At 38.9% G+C, this 27,327-nt stretch overlaps 1 protein-coding gene across 2 annotated transcripts in view; it reads right to left on the bottom strand.

The window, feature by feature from the left end:
* Positions 1 to 27,327, bottom strand: part of Col14a1 (collagen, type XIV, alpha 1) — a 165,507-nt gene that overhangs the window by 97,205 nt on the left and 40,975 nt on the right. Inside the window, exons 8-18 of one of the 2 annotated variants that reach the window (XM_013032216.1) lie at positions 25,474 to 25,635; positions 20,775 to 20,926; positions 19,450 to 19,579; positions 18,176 to 18,321; positions 14,931 to 15,060; positions 10,609 to 10,748; positions 5,947 to 6,073; positions 3,868 to 4,007; positions 3,543 to 3,675; positions 2,078 to 2,137; positions 470 to 612 (exon numbers count right to left, since the gene is read on the bottom strand). In XM_013032216.1, coding sequence (XP_012887670.1) covers positions 470 to 612; positions 2,078 to 2,137; positions 3,543 to 3,675; positions 3,868 to 4,007; positions 5,947 to 6,073; positions 10,609 to 10,748; positions 14,931 to 15,060; positions 18,176 to 18,321; positions 19,450 to 19,579; positions 20,775 to 20,926; positions 25,474 to 25,635 — 1,463 coding nt within the window. Of the gene's footprint in view, positions 1 to 460; positions 613 to 2,077; positions 2,138 to 3,542; positions 3,676 to 3,867; positions 4,008 to 5,946; positions 6,074 to 10,608; positions 10,749 to 14,930; positions 15,061 to 18,175; positions 18,322 to 19,449; positions 19,580 to 20,774; positions 20,927 to 25,473; positions 25,636 to 27,327 lie in introns of both variants that reach the window. The other variant, XM_013032215.1, reaches the window with a different exon arrangement.

Genomic DNA, 27,327 nt, shown 5'->3' on the forward strand with positions numbered 1-27,327 from the left:
TGTTTTGGATTGATTCGTTTGTGAGATGGGAATAGTTTTGTTGGTGTTAAGAAAGGATCTAGTTTTTTTGTTCAGGAGGGTCTCAAACTTACAGGTTCCAGTGAGCCTCTGGCATCTCAGTCTCTGACAGCTGAAACTGAACGCAGATGCTACAACACCTAACCCTCTTTTTGACCCCATTTTTGTGCGCTATCAGATGGGCAAGAAAGCAGAAGCATTGTTAGAAGTATGGTCCAGAGGCTTGATCAGCTTGAAGCAAACTGGGTATAGAGCAAGCTTTAGAGGTTGAAAAGTCATCCATCCACCAAGAGCAAAGTTCCAAGTGACCAAGACCATTAATTTCTAAAGATGGTAGCATCGCCAAGCAGTAAGCAGCAAAGCTTGCAGTCATCCCTGGAAATGGCCTCATGAGCTACAAGGAAAGTCTGTAGAGTTTCTGGTCAGCTATGTGTATACAGACCGTGCCTACCACTTCTTCCATGGGGCCCCCTTGAGCTGTCACGTAGGTCACCCTAAACTGCTCCACATTGCTGTCAGAAATGTCCCATGTCACCCGCAGGCTAGACGTGGTTTCACCATCTACCACCAGGTTTCTGATTCCTGTCTGGAGAACTGGAACAAACACAACCACGGATTAAAGCACTTTTAACCTATCGTAGTCCTAAATGGCCCACAGAGACTTCATAGAGAGACAACAAGCATCATCTAATGTGGCTCTGTGATGAGGACCCACACGAAGCAGGAAGAACTCATTGTAGTGGTTAGATGTAAGGGGAAGGAGGGAATCAATGCACAAAAATGATAACAAGCAAAAATGGATTTAAGAGATGCTTTCAAGAGAAGACCAGAGACCCTTCCTAATTATCATCCCTCCGTATACACTGTTAAGCAATGGGGTAAAGCCCTTGGGATTAACAAATCAGTTCATTAACCCAAAGGGTGGGTATGGTACTCAGAATTTCACATCATTGCTCTATTGGAAAAGTGGTCATGTGGGATGAGCCCTCATCCCCTTCATGTGAAATCCTACATCCAACACACGTCCATTCATCTGTCCACAATGTCTGTTTTAGGTCCCTCAAACATGGCTCTCTCATTCTGGCTGCCTTTGTCCATTCATCCCATACAGGGGGTATTTGTCCAGACTCTTCACCTGTGTAGTTTTACACATTAATTCTCACCTCCCAAGACATCTTCTCACTTATTTGTTGCATTATTTCTTCCCTCTTGCTCCTCTGCCCTGATTTCTTGTCATCTTGTCTATTTCCACTATATGTTTCTTTCTCTTCATTCATTCATCTATCCATTCAGAAAACATGTATCAAACTCTTCCTTTAGATCAGATGTGTTTAGGTCTTAATAATAGCAAGTGTTGCAAAGAAGGTAGGAGAGCAACATTCAGCTAGCAAAATTGGGGAAGGTTACCAGATTTTGGAAATTATGAGGAATCTTTCCGTTCAAGGTGGAGTTAAGTATAGGTGGTAGAAGGAAATGAAGGCGAGACCAGGAAATAGGATTAAAGCCAGGAAGAGAAGCAGAAACAATCAGGAAAAATCTTGACGTTAGGGCAGCAAAGAAGGGATCAATAAAGATTGACCAAAGAATGAATGAGTGAACAGGTAGTGGAAGCCACTGAAGTATTTTAAATAAAGAAGCAAATGATATTATCCAGTTTGAAGGCTACTCAATGGAGTCTGTATTGCAGTGAGGGAAGGTAAGGGGCCTGAAAGAGCAAGACAGTTGATGTAGGAAGAACACTAGGTCAGAGAAGCACATGCAAGCTCGGTATGAATCATTCTCCACAGTGAGCCAACCGGAGAAGTCACTGGGAGAAAGGGGAGGGCAAAGGCCCTGGGGATGTTGCTATAGTAACGCTGCAAATGGAAAAGGGAGAGAGTCATGAGATTCGTGGACTGAGAGACTTGAGAAGAAGGAATTGTAAACTATTCCCCAGAGAAGGAGGGGCATCTCTTTTCAAAGTAATAATATAAACTAAAAAGCGATTAGCATAACTTCTTGCTTAAATTCCAAACTCAACTTTTCCTGGGTAGATCCATACCTTCTTGGGTGTTCTTACCTGTAGTCACAGGTACAGTAGGTTCTATAGTTGTGGCTGGCTCTGTCCAAAAACTGTCTACTAAATAAAATAACATAAAATCATTACTTAAAAATTCTTTGAAGACAGTAACTGCATACACTTATATAAAATCATATCACAGCTTTTAAAGAACATACCACCTATCTTATCTTATTGCTTCCTACAACAAACTTGACTATGATTAAAAGTCAGAAAAAGTGAGCTGAAAGTAAGATAGCTGCTATCTGTTCCATAGATAAAGACACCAGAAACTAAAGAATTTTAAAGTTTCCTACCACGGGTACCAGACGGAACAGAAACACTTGAATTAGCCTCTACAAAATTATGAAACACCACAATTATTTTGAAACAGGAGTATAGCCATGATAATTAAAGGAAATAAAGCAGTGTTGCAGATCAAGTCATGAAAGGGCTCCAAATAAGACCACCAGGGAGGGCAATGCGCTCGGGCAAGCTGTGTGTCTTCTGTTTCTTGCATCCACCCTGGGTGGGCGATGTGGTGGATGGCTGCCTGGTGATCTGCACATACACACAGATCAACACACTCATCCAAGTACTCAAACACTGGTTGCCAAGGTCTTCCAGCTCTGGAAATTGCCTTGCCCTTAAATCACTGCCTCTTTTCAGGCACAGTCTATCCCCAGTGGTAGAGAATGCAGAGGCTCAAAGATCCACCCCTTTGCCTTAATCTGAGACAATCAGAAAGACAGTTCAAACCCTAGACCTTGCAGTGGAATTAGCTGCGGGCCTAGTTTCAGCTTCTTCCTTGGTCTTGTCACTACTGTCTTCCGATTCTTACATAAATGTCTCCCCACCACACTCCTCATTAAACCTTCTAGATGTAATTTTCTGTCTCAGAATCTGATTCCAGGGAACTCACACTAAGAGAATTTAATACGTAGTCAATACTTCATATTTTAAAATGAAGGGATAAATCAATCAGTGGGTAAATATTGTACAAAAATCTTGGAACCAAGAACAACTTGGAAAATTCCAGAAACTCTTGGAAATGTTATCCCTAGGTCTATTCATCTGCCAATTTATCCATTTATAAAGTATTCCATCCATCCATATAGCCATCCATCCATTCATCCATGCATGCATGCATCCATCCATCTATTCAGGTATCCATCCATCCATCCATCCATCCATCTATCTATACACTGTTCAATGAGCAATTATTGTACAATTAAAATGAACCCAATGCTGTATTAAGTGCTAAAGAACATAATATTGAACAAGACAAACATGGTCCCTTGCTTCTATAGACAATAGAATGTGAAGATGTTTCACCTCTCAGCATCACTGTAGCTAAAGATGTATGAGGAATTATGGGGGACAAAGAAAGACTGAGGAGTCACAAGCCAGGGATAAAGCTGATGGAGACCATCCCCAGTGGGATGGTGACGGTGCCCCTGCTGAAGTGCACCACATCAGGACTTACGTGTGGTTCCAACAGCAGTCACCACCTCGCTCTCGCTCCCATCATCAAGTACAGCCAAGAGTGAGACTTCATATTCAGTGCCAGGCTCAAGGCCTTCAATAACATAGGAGTCCTGCTCTTCTATTAAGGCAACCTGAAAAGTATTGAGTACTTACTAAATAAAAATCACAAACTCCAAGGCTGGCAAAATCAAGCTAGAGACCTTATAGGAATAAGGTCCAATTCTTCAACAAATATATTATGGATATTGCACAAGTGACATATTGAAGTTTTCAGATCCAGAGAGCACACTCCAGATTAACTTTGATCTGCTTGGGAGGTTCACCTCTTGGGTCTTCCCACCATACACCGGGATCCACATCAGTTTGTGCGGCCCTTCCTCAGCAGAGAGAGGATGCCAGGTCACTCTAAAACCATCCGTCTTCACCTCATCAATCTCTAAGTACTGCTGGGCAGGAACTTCCTCTGTAGGCCAAGGAAGGAGATTTGTTAGAGAAAGGAGAAGACAAGAGAGCAAAACCCAGGCAGCTCTCAGAGGTCACAGGGACACAAGACTCTCTGGGGAATCTTTTGCTTTTTTTTGGAAAATTATGGACAAAATCCAATACAGCCTTACATTTCAGCGGCTGGCATCTACCAGGATCATAAACTAATAATACTGCAGAAATAACCGAGTTGTTTTTTTTTAATTCCAGTAATTCAGAACTCTTAGCTGGCTTATTAGGCTCTTTTCATTCAAAGAAATTTTACATGCCATAATCATTATCTTATAAAGATATTATATTCTGAGTATTTTGAGAACATTAACAAAAGAGCACCCTAAAAACTGCTTCCTTTTATTTCTATTTCCTTTCGTGGTAAAAGCACTCCTGGGTAATAAATTGAGCCCAAGACAAGAAACTTCATCCTTTAATGTATATGTGTGGATGTCATCAAAAGGGAAATATAGCTGATCAGATCTTCCAGCACTTCACAGCTTATCCATTTTGGGGATTTACATGAGAAAGCACAATGTCCAGCTATATCCAAAATAAATTTTCTAAGTCATTATTTTTTATTATTGGAAACCAGGGATTTTTAATAATCTGTAAGATAACATGAAAATTCCAGCCAGAATTCTCCACAAATGATTTTTTGTAAAATTATCAAATTATTTTTGTAATTATAACTTCTCAAACCAGATTTGCTCTCATTTCTAACTTCTCTTATTTCCTTTGATATCACAGAAAATATATTTGGAAGTGCAATCAGTAAGCTCCAAAAGCAAACAATAAAAAAAGGTTTATTGAGGGGAGGCTGGGAAGGGATGTGAAGAGTAAACAAAGGAGGAGGCTGCAATGCTTGATAAGAAATGTGCTCATTATCTTGCCATGTAATTGTAACCCCTCTGTACAGTAGGTTCACAAAAAATAAAAATAAAAAAAGGTTTATACTCATTGAGTAACTGTAAGATATGTGAAAAAGAGAAATAATATACTCATGTATTGTTTGCTTTTAATTTTGAAAACATTCCTTGTTATATTAAGATTTTAGGCTCATCAGGCACTGATGGCTCATGCCTATAATCCTAGCTACTCAGAAGGCTGGGATCTGAGGATCACAATTCAAAACCATCCCTGATAAGAAAGTCTGTGAGAGTCTTATCTCCAGTTAATCACCAGAAAACTAGAAATGGTGCTGTGGCTCAAAGTGGTAGAGTGCTGTCCTTGAGCGAAAAAGCTCAGGGACAGAGCTCAGGACCTGTGTTCAAACCCCACGACCACCACCACCAGCAACAACAAAGAAAAGATTTTAGGGTCCATGAAAATATAGCACTAGCTATTGAATGATAGAGTAAGTATTGTGAAACATCGATTTTATTGATCAAACACAGCTGCCAACTATCAACAATTTAGGGATCTCAATGTAGTGCAAACACACATGAATAAAGAAAATGCAACATTTTTGTATTAAGAAATAAAAGAAAGCTGGGTGCAGTGGCTTACACCTATCTACTCAGGAAGCACACTTCAAACACAGGCAGGGCAGCAAAGTCTATGAGACTCCTAGCTCTAATTAACCACCAAAAATCTGGAAGTGGATGTGTGGCTCAAGTTGTAGAGCACTAGCCTAGAGCATAAAGGCTCAGGGACAGCATCCAGGTCCTGATCAAGCCACTAGACCAGCACTAAAAATAACAAATCAGAACAATGTAAAACTTTTCAAGACCTTAGATATTTTGAATTTAAATGGTCTCTCTTGTTTTGATAGACAATGATTAGTATGCACGCTAGTTGTCCAATTGTTTATTTGTATGTTAATATTTTTAAATAAAATGTAATCACTTCAAAATCACAGCTGAAGAGCTAGTCCAAGTTTTGGGTGCTATACACTCACTTTTGAAGAGCTTTCAAGTCATAATTACCTGTGGTGAAAACTCCAGCCAGAGGCAAAGACTGTCCTTCCTCATAGAGAGAGAAAATGGCAACGGAATATTCTGTGAGTGGAGTCAAGCCTTTCAGAGGGAAGGTAGTGATAGGATCGACTTCAACCTGCAAAAGAGATGAGGTTTGGTAGGACTAGCCGATATTCTTTAGGAATCATTTGCCATTGTCCTTAGTTCACAAAGCCAATAACTGTGCTAGAAATACTACAATACAATGATAAAAACAGTCAATTCATATATATGTAGACGTATTTACTTCCAATCTTACGTCTTTATGTAAGCTATCTATGGTACTTTTATATCCTTCATAATACCTTCATGATATGTGTTCATGAAGAGTATGGAAGGGCACACAACTGAAGTAATGTAAATACAAATGTATAGAATGTTTCCAGCCAGATTAACAGATTGCCAGGTTTGGTCTTCACTGCCAGGGCTGTGTTGGCTCCCACAACTTCATGTTACCCAATAATTCCTCTGAGAGGTTCACAGGGAAGCAACTGTGCAGAGGAGAGATTAATCGTAGAGGAGGAATTATCATCATCATCCAGGAGATAGGAAATATATCCTTTTATCTCTCCTAGAAAGACACGGTCGAGGAAAGTATCTACCAACCTCTTCAAGGTCCATAAGGGAATGACATGCCAAGGATAAAGACCAGAGTACAAGAAAGGGGGAGAGCGAGCAGAGAGAACTTAACAACAGAGAACAGACCTCCAGGGAAGAAAACACAAAGAGAGAGGAGATGAAGGCAGGGTCTACAAGACACCCCTGGCTCCACGTCACCTGTAAAAGGGATGGAAAGAAGAGACATGGTTTTGTCTTTGGGAGACTGAGCATCCTCAGAGGGGTTTTCATTTCCCATGTTTTTCTTTGGGGCACTGTGTGTGTGTGTGTGTGTGTGTGTGTGTGTGCCAGAGTGTGTGTGTGTGTGTGTGTGTGTGTGTGTGCCAGAACTGAACTCAGGGCCTATGTGCTGTCTCTGAGCTTCTTTGGCTCAAGGTTAATAGCACTCTACCACTTTAAGCCACAGCACCACTTTGTGGCAGTTATTTGGAGATAAGAGTCCCACGGATTTTCCTGCCAAGGCTGGCTTTGAACCACAATCCTGAGATCTCAGCCTCCTGAGTAGCTAGGACTGTAGTCATGAGCCAATGTCAGCCAGCCAGTTAGTTGCGTTATTTTCTAACACTCTCTTTGTTGTTCTCTTTGTGGCACAAATCATACCTTAAGTTATTTTATTTGTTTGTTTACTGTCTGTCTCCTAAGCACTCTGTTAAATTGCACTGTTTGAGTGAATAGAAGAAATACAAATGGAGATAGATTTAAATAAGCTAAGAAAGAGCTCTTCTAAACTACAAGAGCAAATCCAGACATTTTATCCAACGCTAAGGAGTCTAAATAAAGCGCTAGCCGGAGGAGGAGAACTTCCATTTCACCATTCGGTCACCCTGAGCCACTCTTAAGGAAAGAAACACTGAGATGCCAGCCAGGAATGAAGTCATCCTGGCCCGACCAAACTCCCAGTGGGATGCAACAGTCTCCCCAGCTCACACCCATGGCAGAGGTGCAGTTTCACATGAGCTCTTCCCACACTACATAATCAAGGGCTCTTGTGTCAAGCTGAGCTACACAGCAATAGTGGTGGAAAATGTGTGTCATTTCATTCTGAACCAGAGATTGGTAACATTTGCTGCTAAGTAATGCTTAGCCCTTAGTGTATACTCTAACCCGACATGTGTGTCTGCTAACAGGGATCTAATTCATTTACTACAGCATCTTATTTGATACTAAACAGACTAGAGTTGATATAATATCAACATTGATGATTCTACCAAAAAAAAACCTTCTATCATTTATTCTTATTTTTATTCTATAATATTTAAATTACTAGTTTTGGAACTGACTTTGTTGGTAGTACTTTTAACATGTAGACGAACTTGAAGAAATGATCACCAAATGCTGTGATCTCATTGTTTTATGACAATTTTTGTGGGTAATATTCTGAGCCATCTTGCTAGAAGCTTAACTTCAGCCTCACACACACATACAGGAACTTTTTGTTTTCATTTTTTGAACTGCTCACAAACATTTCCTACATAATCAAACATACAACCGAGAAATGGCACATTTTTTTAATTTGCATACAATAGAAAAACAAGTATATATATTTTTACAAAGTTTAATAATCATTACTAGCATTGACAATTTAAGTCTATAAGCAAGAAACTATGTAATAAAAATAACCACACTTTATTCATCCATCAACCACTTCCAAAACCAAATGTTAAACTGAGTAATAAAGCTTGTTGCCAATCATTCTCTGGTTTTTACTTATATTAACTTGTGGTATCACTATCCACACCTTGGTTGTTTACTACAGAAAACTTATAAAATTGGGGCAAACATTTGCAAAGATAAAAAAATCTTATAAGCATGGATATGTGTATGATGTAATTTCTCCCCAAGCACCTGGAAGGAGCTGAGAATGGCTTGGTGGTAAAGTGTTTGCCTAGCATGCACAAAACCCTGGGTTCGATTCCTCAGCTCTATATAAGCAGAAAAGCTGGAAATGGTGCTATGGCTCAAGTGATAGATGCTAGCCTTAAGCAAAAAAAGTGCTCAGGCCCTGAGCTCAAGCCCCAGGACTGACAAAAAGCAAAACAAACAAACAAAAGCACCAAGAAATCACTAGTACTGAATTTGCCAATGTATTTTGTTTATCTCCAAAGGGTGCATCTATATTAACAGAGAAGATGAAAAATCAAACAGTGTTTAGGAGTGGATTAGGAAATGCAACCACCATTTGAAAACTGTCTTAAAAAATGACCACCAAAAATAGGTTCACCAAACTTATTTTAAAAATCATAAAACATTTCTTACAAAAGAGCATTACATTCTGTACAAATGCCGGGGGCGTGAATGATTGTTACTTGTGAATGATTGCTACTTTCCTCCTGTCCCATTCCCCAAATGTTTACAGCTACCACAAAGCAAGGTGTTCACAATAATTACGTAGGGGGAATTTGCCGATAATTTTTTGTTTCTTGTTCTGCTTTTTTTTGTGGTGTTGTTGGTTGTGGGGCTTGAATTCCGAGCCTGGGTGCTTTTCCTGAGCTTTTCAGCTCAAGGTGAGTGACCTATCACTTGAGCCACAGCGGTACTTCCAGTTTTCTGGTGGCTAATTGAAGATAAGAATCTCATGGACTGGGCTGGCTTTGAACCACAATCCTCAGATCTCAGCCTTCTGAGTAGCTAGGATTACAAGCATGAGCCATTGGTGTCCAGCAGGAAGTTGTTTTTAAACCACCAACAATAAAAAAATAAATAAAATCTACTCACTCTGTGTCAAAATTTCAATGTTAGCTTTTTATCATCAGATTGTGATTATAAATATAATTGGTAAATAATATATACTGAAGTATATTTTTTTCTTATCAAAACTCATTACCAGAGAAGGAGGGCTCATAATGAACATGCATTTGTTGATGAATATAGATATTACATTGTTTTGGTCATTTATTATTTTTTCAATTGGTTCTGAGGCTTGAACTCCGGGCTAGGCACTGTCCCTGAGCTTTTGTGATCAAGGCTAGCAATCTACCACTTGAGCCACAACTCCACTCCTGGCTCTTCAAATAGCTAATTGGAGCTAAGAGTCTCATAGACTGCCCAACCTGGCTTGGAACTGCATTCATCAGATCTCAGCCTCCTGGGTAGCTAGCATTACAGGTGTGAGCCACTGACACCCACTGGTTGATTCTTTTCTAATTGATCAGTTTCATAAAATATAGAAATCTCTGGCAATTCTCCAGCCCTCACCTATGCTGTTCCCTTTTTATGGAAAATAATTTCTTCTACATCCATATACCCAAAATGGGGATGTAAAATACAATCTAAATTATCCTTATGTTTCAAGAAAAACAGGTTAGAGTGTATTTCTTTGTGGAGTGTAATGGCATGCTTCACTCATTTGTATTTTCTACCTGATCTTCCTATATAGCAAAATGCAAGGCTTTTGGATAAGTAGCTTATTCATTACTGACAAGAAACACCTATAGCTTAGTGGTTCTTACTTCAATCTTTGTTCTGTTCCAAATTCCTGTGTACCACCCATCTTATTTGTTCTCAGTATGTGACTGACAGGCTCCCCAAAAGTGGAATCTATGTTTCTCCCTGCATTGAATCCAGGCATGGGCCTGTGATATCTCTCCCCATGGAATATGGCAGAGGTGATATCAAACACTTTGAGTCCAGGTCATTCGAGCTGACACAGCTTGTACATGTCATAGAACTCCTGAGCCAATACTGTCTAAGCTGGCATTAGAGGCCTCATGTGAGAAGTCTACTTGGAGACACAGAGGTGTGCTCTGGTTGCCAGCTGCTCCAGTCGTCCCCAGCAAACTCCAGACAAAGGAGTAAGGAAGCCATTGAGATGATGCCAACTCCAGACACAGGCAGGCTGTCACTCTACTTGTTCCCCCTCCCAAACTACACATTCAAGCCCAACTCCTGACTCACAGATCCTCTGAGGGAAAATAAATACATAGTCATGGTTTAAGCCATTATATTTTGAATATGCTGCCATAAATAAAAAGCACACAACAACCTGGAAAATACATATCATGTTTCACAACGTACCTCATTGATCTCGGTGCCATCTGCACTGGTATATACAATTCGGTAACCACTGATCTTTCTCGATGCTGGGTCCCAACTTAATCGAGCACTCGTAGAGCCAACATTAGAGATTCTCAGATTTCTTGGTGGTGATAAAGGTACTGAGCAGTAAATGGAAAAGAATATAATTCAGATATTAACTAGCATAGTTGTAAAAAAAAACCAGACAAGAAACAGCATCTTTGATTTCTGAGTTATTTCATAGGAGAAACTATCACCCAGAGAACAGCAATGCTGAAGTGATCCGTAAATGGTCTCAAAACCAAACACGCTGTCTAATTAACCAAGAAGATACTTTCCATGTAGAGAAAGTTTGCAATAATTAAGTTCCATTTGCTTACAAATAAGTAAGATTTCATGTACCACATCTATAATCCTAGCTACTCAAGAGGCTGAGATCTGGAAGATTACTGGTCAAACTCAGCCCACGCAGAAAAGTTTTCAAGACTTCGTTCCTAATTAATCAGCAAATTGCTGGATGTGAGCTATAGAGTGATAGAGTGCCAGCTATGAACAAGAAAGCCCAGCAAGAGCATGAAGCATGAAGCCCTGGTATTAGCCCAAAGATTTAAGCGGTTTTCTCTCTGTTCAGTGTTATCATTATAGCTTGATATGAACAATATGAAATAGATCTCTGAAATCAAATCATGCTTGTCCACTTAAACTATCATGTGACTGACAAGCCACTTTCTCAGCTCCATAACTGTCCATTCATACAATGAGAATGATACCATCTGCCACCAGGCATCTCCAACCTGTGAAAAACTGGACCACCTTTTACCTTCAGTCTGTTCCCCCTGAACAAAGAGCAATCCTGTGTTTCCCACCACTCAGGCCAAAAACCTAGACTGCCCTAGATTCTTCCTCTTTCATAACTCACTTATAATCCATCATCAGTTCTTTCTACACTTACCCAAAATCCGACCGCTTCTTCCTACTCCCACTGCTAACAAATGGTTGCTCCCATTACCTGAGACTGGCTGAAACGTTTTGCACATAATCTTAACTGTCCTCCCTGCTTCCGTCTTCCCCAATCTCATACAGCTAAATGAGCAGGCAGAGTTCCCAGCCAGACCAGCTTGCTCTACATTAAAGCATCCAAATGGTTCCCAACTCCTTCAATTCTTACAATAGCCATTAAGACATTGAAAGCTAACCTCTACCATCTTGCTTCCTCCATCTCCTGCTCTGCTGTCCTAGGTTCATGCTATTGCCAGTTCTTCCTGGTTGTGGAACCTCCAGCTGAGCCCACATAGAAGACATTTTATTTTCTGTCCCCTACCAGGCCCTTCTGCCTCATCTTACATGACTGGTCATTGAATGTGCGTCAAGTCACCTTCTTGATGAGGTTCTCCATGATCATCATATGTCCAATCATTCTTCCACCCCAGGCACTGCCTAGCTCCCTTTCCTGTCTCATTGTTTTTCATGGAACAACGTTTCCTCTCTCTCTCCCTTTCCTTCAATGTTTTAGAACTTCAGAGGACTAGTGAATAGGATTTAAATTTGTTTCCAGAGCTACCCACAATGTAGCAAATACTCAATAAATGTTTAAGGTATCATTTTTTGTAATCACCATCACTAGCTAAATCCCCTGCTTTAAAATTAAAGAGATATTGGTATTTCCACTGATTTCTGTCAGTTCCAGGGCTATTTTAACTTCTTCAAGGACTCTCTTCTGATTCAACTGGGTAAAAACTGACCATAATCTTTGAGAGTTTGTGATCTTATACATAGTTATAGTAGCAATAATTGCTAACATTTATTGAGTGCTTTCCATGAACCTGATGTATAATGTTATCTTATTAAATATTGTTCAATCTCAAGCAAATAATTGCAATTATTGATCTTATTGAAGACAAGATTGAGGTAATGTGGCCAAAGTCAAAATTATTAAAACCAGAAGAAAAGTAAGTTGAACTCAGGCAGTTGATTGATTCTAGACCAAGTAATAAAAGACGGAATAATAGACCCCTCAGCCTCTTTATCTTCCCCTCATTCTCCTTCCCTCTTTCTGTCTCTGTCTCTGGTCTTTGTCTCTCTCTGTGTGTATGTGTGTGAGAGAGAAAGAGACAGAGAGAGACAGAGGCAGAGACAGACAGAGACAGAGAGAATAAATATTGCTGTTGAGTCAACAGTTTTAACCTTGGAGACAAATAAGGAAAATTTTCATCAATAGCCATAAGCAAAATGCTCCAAGGTATATAACTCTAAAAGGTCAATTGTTTCATTCATTAAACATACACTGGTTCTTTGATTTTATGGGAGTTAATGACCCTTCTAATACTTAAGGAGCCAGAGAAAAGGGTAAAAAGAGAAAGGTAAATGGAAAGGCAAGCGACAAAATATAGAATTAAGTATCAGGCACACCTTGTATTACACATCCTTTTTGAAATTCAGGTATATTTATATTTGGTAGTAAAGCACAATAAACTCTAGTTTCCTTAATGAATTCAAATGTGAGTCTTGGAAGCATGTTCCTAGGACATTATATGTTAAGATTTCTCATTTCTAATCAATTGCTAATCATTAGAATAAGTCATACACATTTTTAAATACATAAATAAATGAGTATTCGAAGTGACTGGTAGATGGTAACAGTGTTTCTTTCAAATAAATAGCATTCCAAAGTTCCTTGAGTCAAATGATATATTAGATAATTTCTGGTATGTTTCCTTTGTTTTCTTCTGCTGCTTTGGGCTCTCTCTGTTTTGTTTGTTTGTTGTGTTAATTATATCTGTTTTCCTCTAAAGAGCAAGAATACTTTCTCAACTAACAAAGCAGGGTATGGGAAAACATCTTTCCTTATCATTAACTTCTATTATGATTTCCCAAGTAGAGTCTTAGAGTCAAAAGTATTTTAGAAAGGACACCTAAGTCCTCAGGGTGCTCTGTATTTTCTCATGTTTCAAAAGATTATACTTTCCAAAATAGATAACCACATATTTCTTGAAAATATTGTAAATTTCCCACAATTAGTGTCAATTAGCCTTAGGGCCAAAGATGTAGCTCAATAGTAGACCATTTGGGGCTGGGAAGGTGGCTCAGTGGTAGAGCACTTGCCTTGCATGCATGAGGCCCTGGGTTGGATTCCTCAGCACCACATAAGCAAAAAGAAAAAAGCCGGAAGTGGCGCTGTGGCTCAAGTGGTAGAGTGCTAGCCTTGAGGTGAAGAGCTGAGGGACAGCGTCCAGGCCCAGAGTTCAGGCCCCACGACCAGACCCAAAAAAATTAATTAATTAATTAATTTTAAAAAATAGTAGACCATTTGCCTAGTGTATGAAGCCCTGAGTTAATTCCCCAATATTATAAGCAAAATAAAAAAAATCAACAACAAAAGAAAATAAAATACCTGGCAAATCATGAGGATGTGTAGGTTGGAAGAAATGGGGGAAGAATGATGAACGAGGTGGCATTGATCAAGATGCATTGAACTCACAAACTGGCATGTTGCCTTGAAATGCCTGTGTTCAACTACTTAAAGATAATATAAGTGAATGAATGAATGAATAAAAGATAAAATGCTAAAGTAAAATAGCAAAAACTAGCCTTGCAGCTGGGCGCTGGGGGCTCATACCTGTAATCCTAGCTACTCAGGACGCTAAGATCTGAGGTCAAAATTCAAAGCCAGTTGGGGAAGGAAAGTCTGTAAGACTCTTATCTCCAATTAACCTCTCAAAAACCGGAAGTAGGCCTGTGGGTCTAAGTGGTAGAGCACTTGCCTTGAGCTGAGAGCTCAGGGACTGTGCCCAGGCCCAGAGTTTAAGCCCCATGACCGCCAAAACAAAAAACAAAAGAAACTAGCCTAGCCTCACCAATGAAAGTCTTACTCAATTAAAAACATTGTAATAAACTCATATTAATTTTGATCAGATGTGGAGGAACTATATGCTATGTGCTTTTACATGGACTCCTATACTTAGTATGGTATCAGCCACGTGTTCTAATTCTTCTTTTACAACCTAAAAAAGAAAAATAAATAACACATCTCATTTTCACCCCACCTCAGCTAAAATATGAGTTAAGGTGAGCTATCTGCCTCGGTTCTCACCCCCTAGCCATTCCTGAGTTCTCCATTCCTATCCTGATCTAGCTTTTGGATTGAGATAAGACAGATAAAGTTTAGTGTCAGCATCCCTCTCACTCACAATACAAGACAGAAGAAATAAAATTTCCTATGTTGCAATGAACTCTTCCAGAGTTTTAACCAAAACTGATATTTCTAAGTCAGAAGCCTATGGACTTCCGTTGGAGGATTTTATCTGCATGACTGTCTTGCTCACATGTGGTTTCTTGTCCCGTAACAGGATCACTGGCCTCTTCTCCAAACATGGCATACACTGTGACTGTGTATTCTGTATTGGGGAACAGTCCAGTCAACTCGATGTCTGTGTGGGTCTCTCCGATTTTCATCTGAAAATAATACATATCATTAGTTCATAGGCAAGTGTGTATTATGTCTGTGGATCAGAATAGAGTTAAAGAAAGGTGAGATGTTTATTGAACACACTTAGCATCTCCTCACAATCCCTTCATCAAAGAGGCTTCAGGTCTAACTTTTCCATTGTCTCCAGTTGTGGTTCATTAGCAGCACTGAACATGGAAGCCTTTAAAACTGAATGCGCTGCACAGGCTGCTTTAAGGCAACATTTTCATCTGGATCAATGACCAGCAGGGTTGAGTGTTGGGTCTCCAGAACAATGGGGATGGAATTGAATCAAAACTGTTCTCTAATAACAGGAGCCTCAGGCCACAAGGCTGGAAGCAGGCCATGTGGTGCCTCACCAGTCCTCTGGCCAGATGCCCAGTTTTTGCTTCAAGTCTGCTTAAGTGGGGTCACTTTTACCACTCCATGTGACAAGGGGATCTGGAATGCACGTTTCTTCCAGTATTCAGGGTAATTATATTATAAGGCTATCTTAACGTCCAACTCGGCACTTTGATTCAGGGACAACTTTTCTGACCTTTGCAATTGATCATATCAGACAATAATCTCAAATGGGTAACAACCTAGTGCCAATCATGTGTCAAGATAGCTTTAGATTCCTGAAGGATGAAAAAAATCTCCATAGTCTCCAGGCACATGACTGTGCTTTTCTCAAGTTAAATTTTTAGTTACTCAGGAAGCTGAGATCTGAGGATAACAGTTCAAAGCCAGTCCAGGCAGGAAACTATCTCCATCTAACCACCAGAAAATCAGAAATGGAGCTCTAGCTTGAAGTGGTAGACCTCTATCCTTAAGCAAAAGAGCTCAAGGATAGCACTCAGGCCCTGAGTTCAAGCCCCATGACAGATAAAAACAAAATTAAAGTTTTGAACTATCTCAATATACACAATTGTTGTTGTACAAAAAAATATGCTATGCCTAACAAATGTAACAAATATTAGATTATCATACTGTGAAATTCAGACTTATTTTAGAAAGAACTAAATAATACATTAAGATAAAGCAGACATTCTTTCTTATACATCAGTTCACCATCTCTGTCCTAATATTGATCTATCTGTTTGCTCTATATTTTTACTTCTGTATTTGTATGTAGGTACCTGGCAATATGTAGTCTTACAACATTTAATAATATATATAAATGGGGTCTTATAAATGCAATATTTTTACAATTTATGGATTTTTCCTGTCATTATTATGCTTTATGATTTATCCATGCTGACACACAGGGAAAAAGTCAACATTTCTAATTAACTCCTCTATGCTACTCTTCAATATAAATAGTCTACTGTCTTCCATTCTTCTCCTGATGATGCAGCATGTTGGTTGTTTGCCATGTTCTATTCCAGCCAAATATTCACCTTGAGAATTCTTACAAGATGATTTCCTATTCCTTTAAAGTAATAAATAGCTTCAACCTCATATTTCAAAACATTTTCCAAGGTAGCTGTACCAATCTATCTGCCCACTGCAGCAAAGGAGTGATTGTGTTCTTACATGTTCATGACTGTATCATATTATCAGACTTCAAAAAGGGGTTGCTAATCTGTTGGTTGTGAACTAGTAGCCCTCTAATTTTTATTTCTCTCTATTTTATAGTAAAGATGAACATCTTTCCCAGAAACAGTTTTAAGTTTCCCGTATGCCAGAATAATCCAGATCAACTTTAAATGCAAGTGGGGTGGGGAAAAGTTGTCTAAACTTGGAAAGCAGAGAAACCAGGTGGTGAATCCTTTCTTCTGGATACTAAGATCTGCCTATTTTGACTCTAAGGATTTCAATGCTCAGAAGCAGCTTTTTAGGCTGTGTCAGAAAATCACGTTCCAAACTGCCACACCCATTCTGGAAGTCAAATCACACTTCTCTGGTGTTAAGAGACTTAAAAAATGACTGAAATAAATCATTTGGGAGTCAAATGTCTATAGTTTAAGTAGACTAGATGCTAAAAAATCACACCAATGATATTTTTTATTCTCCCTCTTAAATGAGTAAGAACAGCTTTTAATTCAACATATAGGGTAAAAAAAAGTCACTTTTGGCCGGGCACTGGTGGCTCACGCCTGTAATCCTAGCTACTCTGGAGGCTGAGATCTAAGGATCGCGGTTCAAAGCCAGCCCAGGCAGGAGAGACCGTGAGACTCCTATCTCCAATAAACCACCAGAAAACCGGAAGTGGTGCTGTAGCTCAAGTGGTAGAGCGCTCGCCTTGAGCTGAAGAGCTGAAGGACAGCGCCCAGGCCCAGAGTTCAAGCCCCACGACCAACAAAAAAAAAAAGTCACTTTTGAACAGCACATGGTAAAATAAATTATATAAACTTTCTCTTAGAGCCATCTGGTAATATCTACTATAAGCCTTAATAATTTACATAACCTTTGAAAAAGTAACTCTACTTCTGGGAATTTATTCTAAGGAAATAGCTGGACAATCATACAAAGATAAAGGACAAGAATGTTAAGAATGTTAAGCATTATTTATATAAGCTATCGCTAGGTTCAATAACATGAAGTTAATTAAACACAACCTGTGCAAACCAACAGTGAAATACTATGACTGCACAAAAAGACTGTTTAAAATATCCTTTAATAGTATAGACACACAAGAAATGAAAAAAATAGCAGGTTACAAAAAAATGCTTTCATTTGTTATATTGAAATGCATTGAATAAAGACCTATCTAAATGTTAACAAGCCTTCCTAGGTAATAGGATTTTAACTGTATGTTTTATTTCCACCAATCTGACATTTCCAAGAATTATATATTCAAATTTTATAATAAAACCACTTGTCCTTAGAAAAATCAAAAGCTGGGCGCTGGTGTTTCACACCTGTAATCCTAACCACTTGGGAGGCTGAGATCTGAAAATCAGTTCAAAGCTAGCCACGGCAGAAAAATTTGCTTAACCAGCAAAAAGCCAGAAGTAGAGCTATGCCTCAAGTGGTAAAGTGGCAGCAGCCTTGAGCAAAAAATCCAAGGAAGAACATGAAGCTCTGAGTTCAAGCACCAGTTCTGGCACAGAGAGAGACAGAGACAGGGGCAGAGACATCTACGATCCCAGGACCATAGACGGTGGCAGGAGTTACCTCTCTTTCATCCCCAGCGAGACCCTCTGTGAGAGGAGCATAGAGGATCAGGTATCCGGTGGCACCAGGTACTGCATCCCATTTGACACGAAGACTATTTTCAGTCACATCATACAGCTCAAGGTCTGAGGCCATGGGTAAAGCATCTGCAAACAAGACTCTTTTAAATATTCAGTCATTTATAAGAGTCCTTGGGCATGGAATAACCAAGACGTAAGATTGGTTGTATTTGGGGATTAGAGATTATTGGTTTAGGATGAATTGCAAGATCTTGGCTTCAAGTAGACTAGTGAAAAGCATGACACATTGCGGTTGTTACATATAATTCTAGCTATTTCATAATGTGATCTCACTTCGCTAGCCATGTTGTCAAGTTCTGGTCTTTGCTCACACTTGTCGCTCTTTGTGCACATTTTGAATGGTGTGTTACAGCACTTCAAGGTACTGATAGGTTCTCATGTGCATGGTTTGCTGCTCCACCCGCTTACTAGACTAAAATATACTTTCAGTGTAAGGATAGAAGATGATTGGTTGACCTTTTTTTCCTTTTCTTTTTGGTGCCTGTTCTTGAGCTTGAACTCGGACCTAGTCCCTGGCCTCAAGCTTTTCCACTCTCACTGAAGATTAGTGCTGTACCACTTGAGTCACAGCTCCACTTTTGGCTTTTTGGTGGTTAATTTGAGATCATAGTTTTACTGACTTTCTGGCTGGGCTGGTTTCAAACTGTAATCCTCAGATCTCAGCCTCCTGAGTTGTCAGGATTACAGGCATGAGCTACCAGCACCTGGCTTGATTGATCTTTTTTTTAACAGATTATCTCTTCTCATGATTCCAAGAATGTAAGTGGGGGTGAGGGGGAGAGGGTGTAATGTGCTATCATGATCACACCTAGGGAAGTATTTAGAAGATTGTTTCAATTGCTATGATATGGATATTGAATGTAGATGTAACATAATTTCTTTGATATTCTACGGGACAGAAGAGCCACAGAGCTCTTTGCTCTACAAATCTCAGCACAGTTTGGAGTTCATAGAAGGAATTTACTAAAATTGATAAATAAATTATGGATCTTCATCTTTCACTACAAAGGTTGATCTTCTCTAAACAAAGCAGAGATTTCTTTTTAATACATGGCCACTATAAATCTTTATACAGCATAACAACTACATCCTACAAATTCAATTCAGGATCTATGGGTCTGGTTGATCCTCTTTAGGGAAGGCCATCTGAGCAGCACTGTACAGTCCAGAAGATATGTGGAGTTCAATACATACATGTGGTTTCTGTTCCTCTCAGGCCTTCACTAGCAGTGTGGGCATATATGGCAAAGACTGCTATCTGATATTCAGTTGAAGACATTAAGTTTTTCAATATGGTAGAAGATACACTTCCATCCACCACCACCTGGTTGAGAAATGACAGTAGGGGACATGTCACTTACGGATTTGAAAACAAAAAGCAAAAAGATCATCCAGAACATTTCATTATGTAATAATTAAACAATTCATTAAAGAATTCATCATGTCTTCTCATTTCTATTGCCATTGTCAACTCTTCTCAGGTTCCTATAGAAAGTGATATACATTTGTTGAACATATCCAGGGTTATTTATTAATTCATATCTAATGAAAATCTCATTACTATGTCTTTCACTATCCTATCCTTTTTTTTTTTGCTTATGTGGTGCTGAGGAATCGAACCCAGGGCCTCATGCATGCAAGGCAAGTGCTCTACCACTGAGCCACCTTCCCAGCCCTTCACTATCCTATTCTTATCCATTTAGTAATAGCAGACACAAATTGTCTTCCATGGAACTTGGGAAAACATTTAAAAGCTTTGTCAGTCATGAAAAATACAAGCATTGGATAAGCACTCTGATTTATCTTTCTATTTGGTCCAGATGATTTAAAATTCCATAATCAACTTCTCTAACACTTGAAGGGGAAAGGAAATTCACAAATCCTGCCATGGTACAGAAGAAAATTGTGCAACATGCCAAGGCCAAATAGAGGTTAGAACAACAAAAGGAAATGAGGATTTCATCATACATTAGCTTATTCACTGTGAAGAGCTATATCAAAGGTAGGAAATAGCATGGTCCCATCATCTGGCAAAAGTTCATGGTCTCATCATCTGGCCAAACTATGAAAAATGCTGGCCACAGCTGCTTTATTATGGCTTTCCAATTGGACTAATCTCTAAAAACATTCATGAAACTCCAGATCCTGGAAGTCTAGTCCATTATATCACCACTTAACTTGGAGCACATAATCTTCTCCAGGATAGAAATCTCAGACCACTCCCAAATGGAAAAAGATGAATGATGCTGGCCAGATAAATTAGGTATTGATAGTTTTTGCTTTAGAACTTGCTAATTTTAAAAATAAAAATAAGTTATGCTAGATATGTGCTCCTAAGCAATTCTACAAGTTACTTAAAGGAAGAATGAGAGAAAATATGTAAAGGCTACAACTCAGAGAGATGGAAGACAATATAGAAATGTAGAAATGTCTTTCAGTAAAGTCCTACAAAGTATTTGTGGCATAATAGTCTCCAATACATATACATTTTCATCTCATAAAGACTGTCTCCTTTTTACCTCCTCTGGTTTTCCACCTCGGGTAGGATAATATACAACTCTGTATTTTTCCACTCTTCCTGGGGCATGAGTCCAATTAACCATAAAGCTTCTGGCAGTGACTTCAGAAGTTATCAGTTCCGTAGGTGGCCCAATGGGGACAATGGCTGAGGCTAAATGGAGAAAATATATCAAGTAAACCACTTTCCTGAAGTTATTCCTATGACCTTAAGAGGTTGCGCTCGTCACAGATGACTGACTACAAGAGGTGTAGAAGTGGGATGGGATTAAAAAGGAGTCATAGATGCAAATTTGTTCAAAGTGCATGGTGTTCATGCATAAGAACATCACAATGAAACCCCCTCATACTACAAATGTGTGCTAATTCAAAACCAAAATAATGAAAAGACACTGAAAACAATCACTAGGAAATGAAAAGAAAGAGTTTCACTTTTAGGATTTCTCAGTCTTTAGAGGCACTTACTTGAGTGGACTTAAACAATCATAGTAACATGAAAACCCCTCAGTTTTGAATATCAACTATGACCAGGAAGTATAACATACTTTCTGGTCAACCACAGGGGTGTGTGTGTGTGTGTGTGTGTGTGTGTGTGTGTGTGTGTGTGTGTGTGTGTGTGTGTGTGTGTGTTGGAAAAGGCTAAGATATAAAGTAGTCTCTGAAACTCAGAATAATTTGTTCAAGATCCTTCTGCTTGGATGTCCAACTCCATCCCAACAGATCTAGACGTGAGAAGAGAAAAAGGGAAATAATGAAAGAAAGATGGACATAAGCAGAACAGAAGCATGTCAAACTCTTGAAAAAAATAAAGCATGAAAAAACACAAGATTATTAAAATATGCCACGCCTTCCTCTCAAAACACATACCTGGCAAACTAGGTAAGAGGCCAAGCATATTGTGAGAAGCAGGAATTTAAAACCCATGAGGATATAGATTTAGGAGGGTGGGGAAGGGGGTACAGAACTCAAAAGGAAAAGGGTGAAAAAGTTCAGCAGTGGAGCTCACTGGACATTGAAGAAAGTGAACTATACAACTTGTGGGTGGAGACAGGAGGGAGGGACTTGGAAAGACTGAGGGAACAGAAGATACTGTATGAACGGAAACGTAGTCATAATTGTAATCCCTCTGTACATCACCTCTATAATAACAATAAAGTAAATTAGTTTGTTTAAATCCAGGAGGACTTTGTTTCTAGGAAGGCAGAGTAGGCATACTTTTCTCTATTTTTCTTTCTATATATGACTGAAAATTTTGGAAATTATATACAGCATAACTGTATGAAGGTAGAGGAATTGAAGAGAAAAAGGTAGAAGGCTAGGGGCCACTACAGGATTCATGTAATATCACAGTGGTGTGTTTCTTTTTGGTCTTCTACTTGTATATCTTAGAGATACATGAGAAAAAGCCTTTGGCAACCTAGAAACATCAATAGATGAGGACAAATGATTTCCCAACAAAGCCTGCTCTCTCTAGCCAAAGGACTAAGAAAAAGCTGGCCTGCCAACACAGAAAAAGCTAATACAGGAAGCCAAAACTTCCACCCTGTCTTGGCTATAACATCTATCCTCATTCCTTCATCCAAGCAAGAGTGATAATAATAAATCCTTCCTATCATTTTTAGAGATGTTAGTGGAGACCACTGGAAGGGCCTTCCTGGAACTCTACCTCCACTTGAGGTAATGGGGCATCCATTCCTCTTCTTGCTAGAATAGTATCAGAGGAGACCTGATGGTGAGTAGGAATGTTAACCACTATCCAGCAGTAGGGAGGCCACTCTCACAGTACTGTCAGTACAGGCTCTATGGAAAACAATAATGCAGGACTCTTGCTCTTTTAGTAGGGTTGTATTAGTGGAAGGCTAGTAAGTAGCTGTCTTCTTCTAAAACATTAGAGACAGAAAAGCAGTAACTTGGACTCATATATCTATCTAGCAAAATGAGAATGTGTCCCTGCTTCCTCCACCAAAATGGTATCAAAGAAAGCCAGTTAAATCAGAAGTCACAGCCATTTTGCAATACTTGAAATGCACACTTACAAATATCACAGAAACAAACAGTAAGATTAAAACTCTCAACAAAGAAATAGAAAGCATTAGCCAGGCACCAGTGGCTCATGCCTGTAATCATAGCTACTCAGGTGGCTGAGATCCGAGAATCATAGCTCATTGCCAGCCCAGGCAGGAAAGTCCATGAGACTCTTATTTCCAATTAATCACCAAAAATCCAGAAATGGAACTGTGACTCAACTTGGAGAATGCTAATCTTGAGCAAAAATTCTCAAGCACTGAGTTCAAGCCCTAGGACTGGCACAAAAGAAAATACAAAAACAGAAAGCATTAGCAAAGATGTAAGCAATATTTTTTAAAAACCAGGTGACATTTTTAGAAAAAAAATTAAAATTTTTTTAAATTTCTTTTTGACTGAATAGTTGGCTGGAGATGTGCCTCAAGTGGAAGAGCACCTACTTAGCAATCATGAGGTCCTGGAGCTCAAAATTTAGCACTCTTAAAAAAATTTTTAAAGGAAAAGAAAACCGGAATAACTGGGCTCAACAGAAGAATGGAGTGGACCGAGAATAGAATCAATGAACTTAGTTGCTAGAGCAATATAAATGACTAGATGTGATTAAAAGCATACTTTAAAAAAAAACAATGAATGGAGCCTCAAAAATATGTGGGACCATAACAAAATACCTAAAATCTGTACTGTCAGAATCCCAAAAGAAGAGAAAGTAGTGCTGTGGAAAGTTCTTGTCGAAATTCCTGAAATTTTACCTTGAAAAATTTTGCACAAGGCAAACTTCTGAAAAACATAAGGAACAAAATCTTAAAAACAGTGGGAGAGGAAAGGAGCTTTATTCATAGAAGGAAAACAATGTGAATGACAGCAGATTTCTCATCAGAGACTATAGAAACCAGACGGAAATAGTAAGGTCACTTTACATAGCATGGATCACAGTGTGCAAGACAACCAAGTTTATCTCTATTTACAAGCAAGGAACATGTGAGCAGTGAAATTAAAAATACATTGAAAAGCATCCAACATTAAATACTTAAAAGTAATTCTAATAAAACCTATATAGGACATAATTATGATCTCTCTCTCTATATATATATATATGTAGTAAAAACCACAAAATCCTGACTGAACAAATCAAAGAATATCTAAAATATTAGATTAGATGTGGATCAGATGTTTCAGTAAAGAAAAAAATGATCCTTCTTCATTGATCTTTGGCAATTGATTTTTGATCACTGATAAGTGACTTAATGCGATTCCTTTCAAAATTTCAGTGAGCTCTTTTGTAGAATAAAGATTATTCTAATCTCTAGTTGGAAGAAACAAGATCTAAGAATGAAATAAATTAAAGAATTAAAATAGGGGACTTCACAGCTAATTTCAAAACTTGTATGGACACAGTAAATTAAGACTATCTGATAGTGGAAGAGAGTTAGACAAGTGGACCTAACAGAGCAGAAACTAGCAAGTCCTGAAACAAATCTACATAATCATTGCTACCTAATACTTGACACACAGAAATGTTCAACTAGAAAATGGACAAAACACAGGAGGAGATATTTCACCAGAAGACATACCGATGGAAAAATAAGCATGTGAAAAGATAGTCAAACTCATTACCCATGATAGAAATAAAAAAGAAAATCAGTGCTTCTCACTCTACATGTGTCAGAATGGCTAAACTATAAAAAAAAAAATGGTAACACCAACAATTGTTGGTGAAACAAATGTTTCATAGAAACCAGACCACTCATCCATTATTGGTGGGAATGTAAAATGCTACAACCACTCTTAAATTTGGTGGGTTTTTTTTAAGGAAAACTAAACTAGACATGTATGCAAGTAGGATATGGTCCAGCCATTGTACTCCTGGGCACTATTCCAGGGAATGTATGAACTTGTGTTTACTCAAGAGCAAATACACAAATCATCACAGCAGCTTTATTCACAGTAGTCCCAGACTGGAAGGAATCCAGGTGTCATTCAATGTGTGAATGGTTAAAGAAACCGAGTGACATCCTTATCATGGACTACAACAGTGCAATATAAAATACAGAGCTGCTGACCCACAAAAGAAGTTCAGTGTGTCTTCAGGGGATCTTTCATGAAACAAAAAATTAAAAAGCTTCAAATGTTTCATACTGAATAATTTGATTTATATAATACTTTCAAAGTTAAAAAAAAAAAGAAATGAAGACCAGATTAGTAGTTGTCAGGGTTTATGGAGAGGACCAAAAGGGAGAAAAGGGAGGGTGGTTAATAACGGGCAACATAAGCCATGCTAGTGATGGACTCGTTTTGTATCTTCACTGCATCAATGCTCATGCCATGCTGGTAATATCATACGTGGTAATATCATACCTTTGGGGAAAACTGGTAAAGGATACACGATCTCAATTGGTATTATTTCTTACAAGTGCATGTGAATGTACAATTATCATCAAATTAAATATTTGGTAAATAAAAAAACATGTTATAAATGTAACAGAGTAGAGAGAATCATCCCCTGACACAAAGCCAGGCGATATCATGCTCCCTGTGGATTCTGATGAACCAAGTCTTCCTAAGACTTGAAGAAAGGAGTTGTAATTTTAGCTGAAACTCAGGGAGAGTGTTCACAGTCTCTGAAGCCCTGGCTGCACTGTGAAGCCCACGTCCCCGGCATGCCCTGGCCTCTGTTACCTTTGATCTCCTTGTCTTGCTCTTCCACCCGGGAGCACACAGTCCTTGTCAGACTTTCCACCACTGTGTGCATCAGGTCAAACTCTGCAACATTGTACACGTGAGTGCTGTCAGGCTCAGAGGCGATCTCCTGCAGCTCATTGAGGTCTGCATTTTTCACCCCTGGCATGGAGAACAACAGAAAAGGTGGTGACATTCACGCTTCATTGATAGGAACTGAAATAGTGGGTGCAGTGAGCATGATCTGACCTAGTCAGCCTCCACTGCAGTCAAAGCCTTTTCTTCTTGTTTTCATAAATGATGACCTTTTTTCCCTTTTTAAAATAGGCACATAATGTGGCACCTTTGATCCTAGGAGAAGGGGGTATCAAGGGACTCACTTGAGCCCAGGAAATAGAAATCAGCCTGGATACCCCAGCAAGGTCCCATCTCAATAGAATGAATAAATAATGAGCATGCACATAAAATTAACTGAAAGTAAAAACAATAGATAAATTCCATATGTAACAGAAAATAAGAGTCCTAATTCTCCCTAATATGTATATAGAAAGAGCATATATACAACAAGGTAACTAGCAATACTATGGGCCTGTGTCTGTCTGACAGCTTGATTTTGAAACTTCCACGTCCAGAGTACTTAAGTTACCATCAAAGGTAATAGACTTGGATCTGCTGAAAAGCATTTGCTACTTCAAAAGGACATGTTTCAACTGGGTGTTGGTGCTTCCTTCCTGTAGTGCTAGCTACTCAGAAGGTTGAAATCCAGAAGATTATGCATCTATAAAATCAGTTTGCTGATTTAAAAAATATTTCTAAAATTAAAAGTATATATATGTATATATATATATATGAAATGATTATTATATAGCACTAAGCCAAACAACAGCACTTCCCTCAGAGATTAAGGGTAGTTTTTTTTTAACATATTCAAATACCATTTTCTATCTAGTGAGCACTGAATTTTGCTAATATAAATAGGGGAATTGCACAATATCAGTTGAATTCCATGACAGCTGGTCAAGCACAATGCTAAGGGTCTTCAGCCTAGAAGGACACTGAGTAGACCGGAAATTCACATTGGACAGGGCTTTCTTAGTGTGCCCCACGCACTGTACAAAGTGTTTTGTGGACATTAATTCATATAACCCTTATGACCGCTAGCATCCTGCCACTTTGCAGGTGAATACACATTCACAGAGTTAATTGGCTCACTCAAGGATGCACGGCTAATGAGTGAACATCTGGAGGCGCTGTATTATAGCGCCTCTCCAAAGGTGGTATGTTAGACTGAGTAGAGAACGTTAGAAATACAAAGGAGATGCACACGGATGGCAAACAAGGAACCTTTCTCTTCATAAAAACCCCATTATTTCAATCATCTCTGGGTATTATAAGCAGGTACTTCAGACTTAAGGAAGAGAGATGACCCAGGGCAACATGAATTACTTCTTAGATGCCTGGCTGAGCTGATTCATTTATCTTCCCATCTCAACATTTTGAATAACAAAGCACTAGTTGTCTCTGAACTATGTGCTCTAGGAGGTTAGAAGATAATAAATGCTGCTGCTTTCCAGGTAATTTCCAGAATGGGCCAAGTCACATTTGATGAATTCATCTAAAGTTTTGTTTAAAAAAACACATCCATTTTATTATTAACCAGAGCAGAGCAGAGAATAAAGCCACATAAGCTAATCTCTCCTTCCTACCCCCCTCCATTAATTTAACAGTTGCACAGAGATTTCCTTTTTGGATGAAAGGATTAAAAACATCTTTTTCTTCCCTGAAGGACTTTAAAATACACATTTAAATCCCAGCATTGATATAAACTGTAGTCATAAGCTTCATGGCAATAAT

This window comes from Dipodomys ordii, unplaced genomic scaffold, assembly GCF_000151885.1.
Source record: "Dipodomys ordii isolate 6190 unplaced genomic scaffold, Dord_2.0 Scaffold151, whole genome shotgun sequence".
Taxonomy (NCBI): Eukaryota; Metazoa; Chordata; class Mammalia; order Rodentia; family Heteromyidae; genus Dipodomys; species Dipodomys ordii.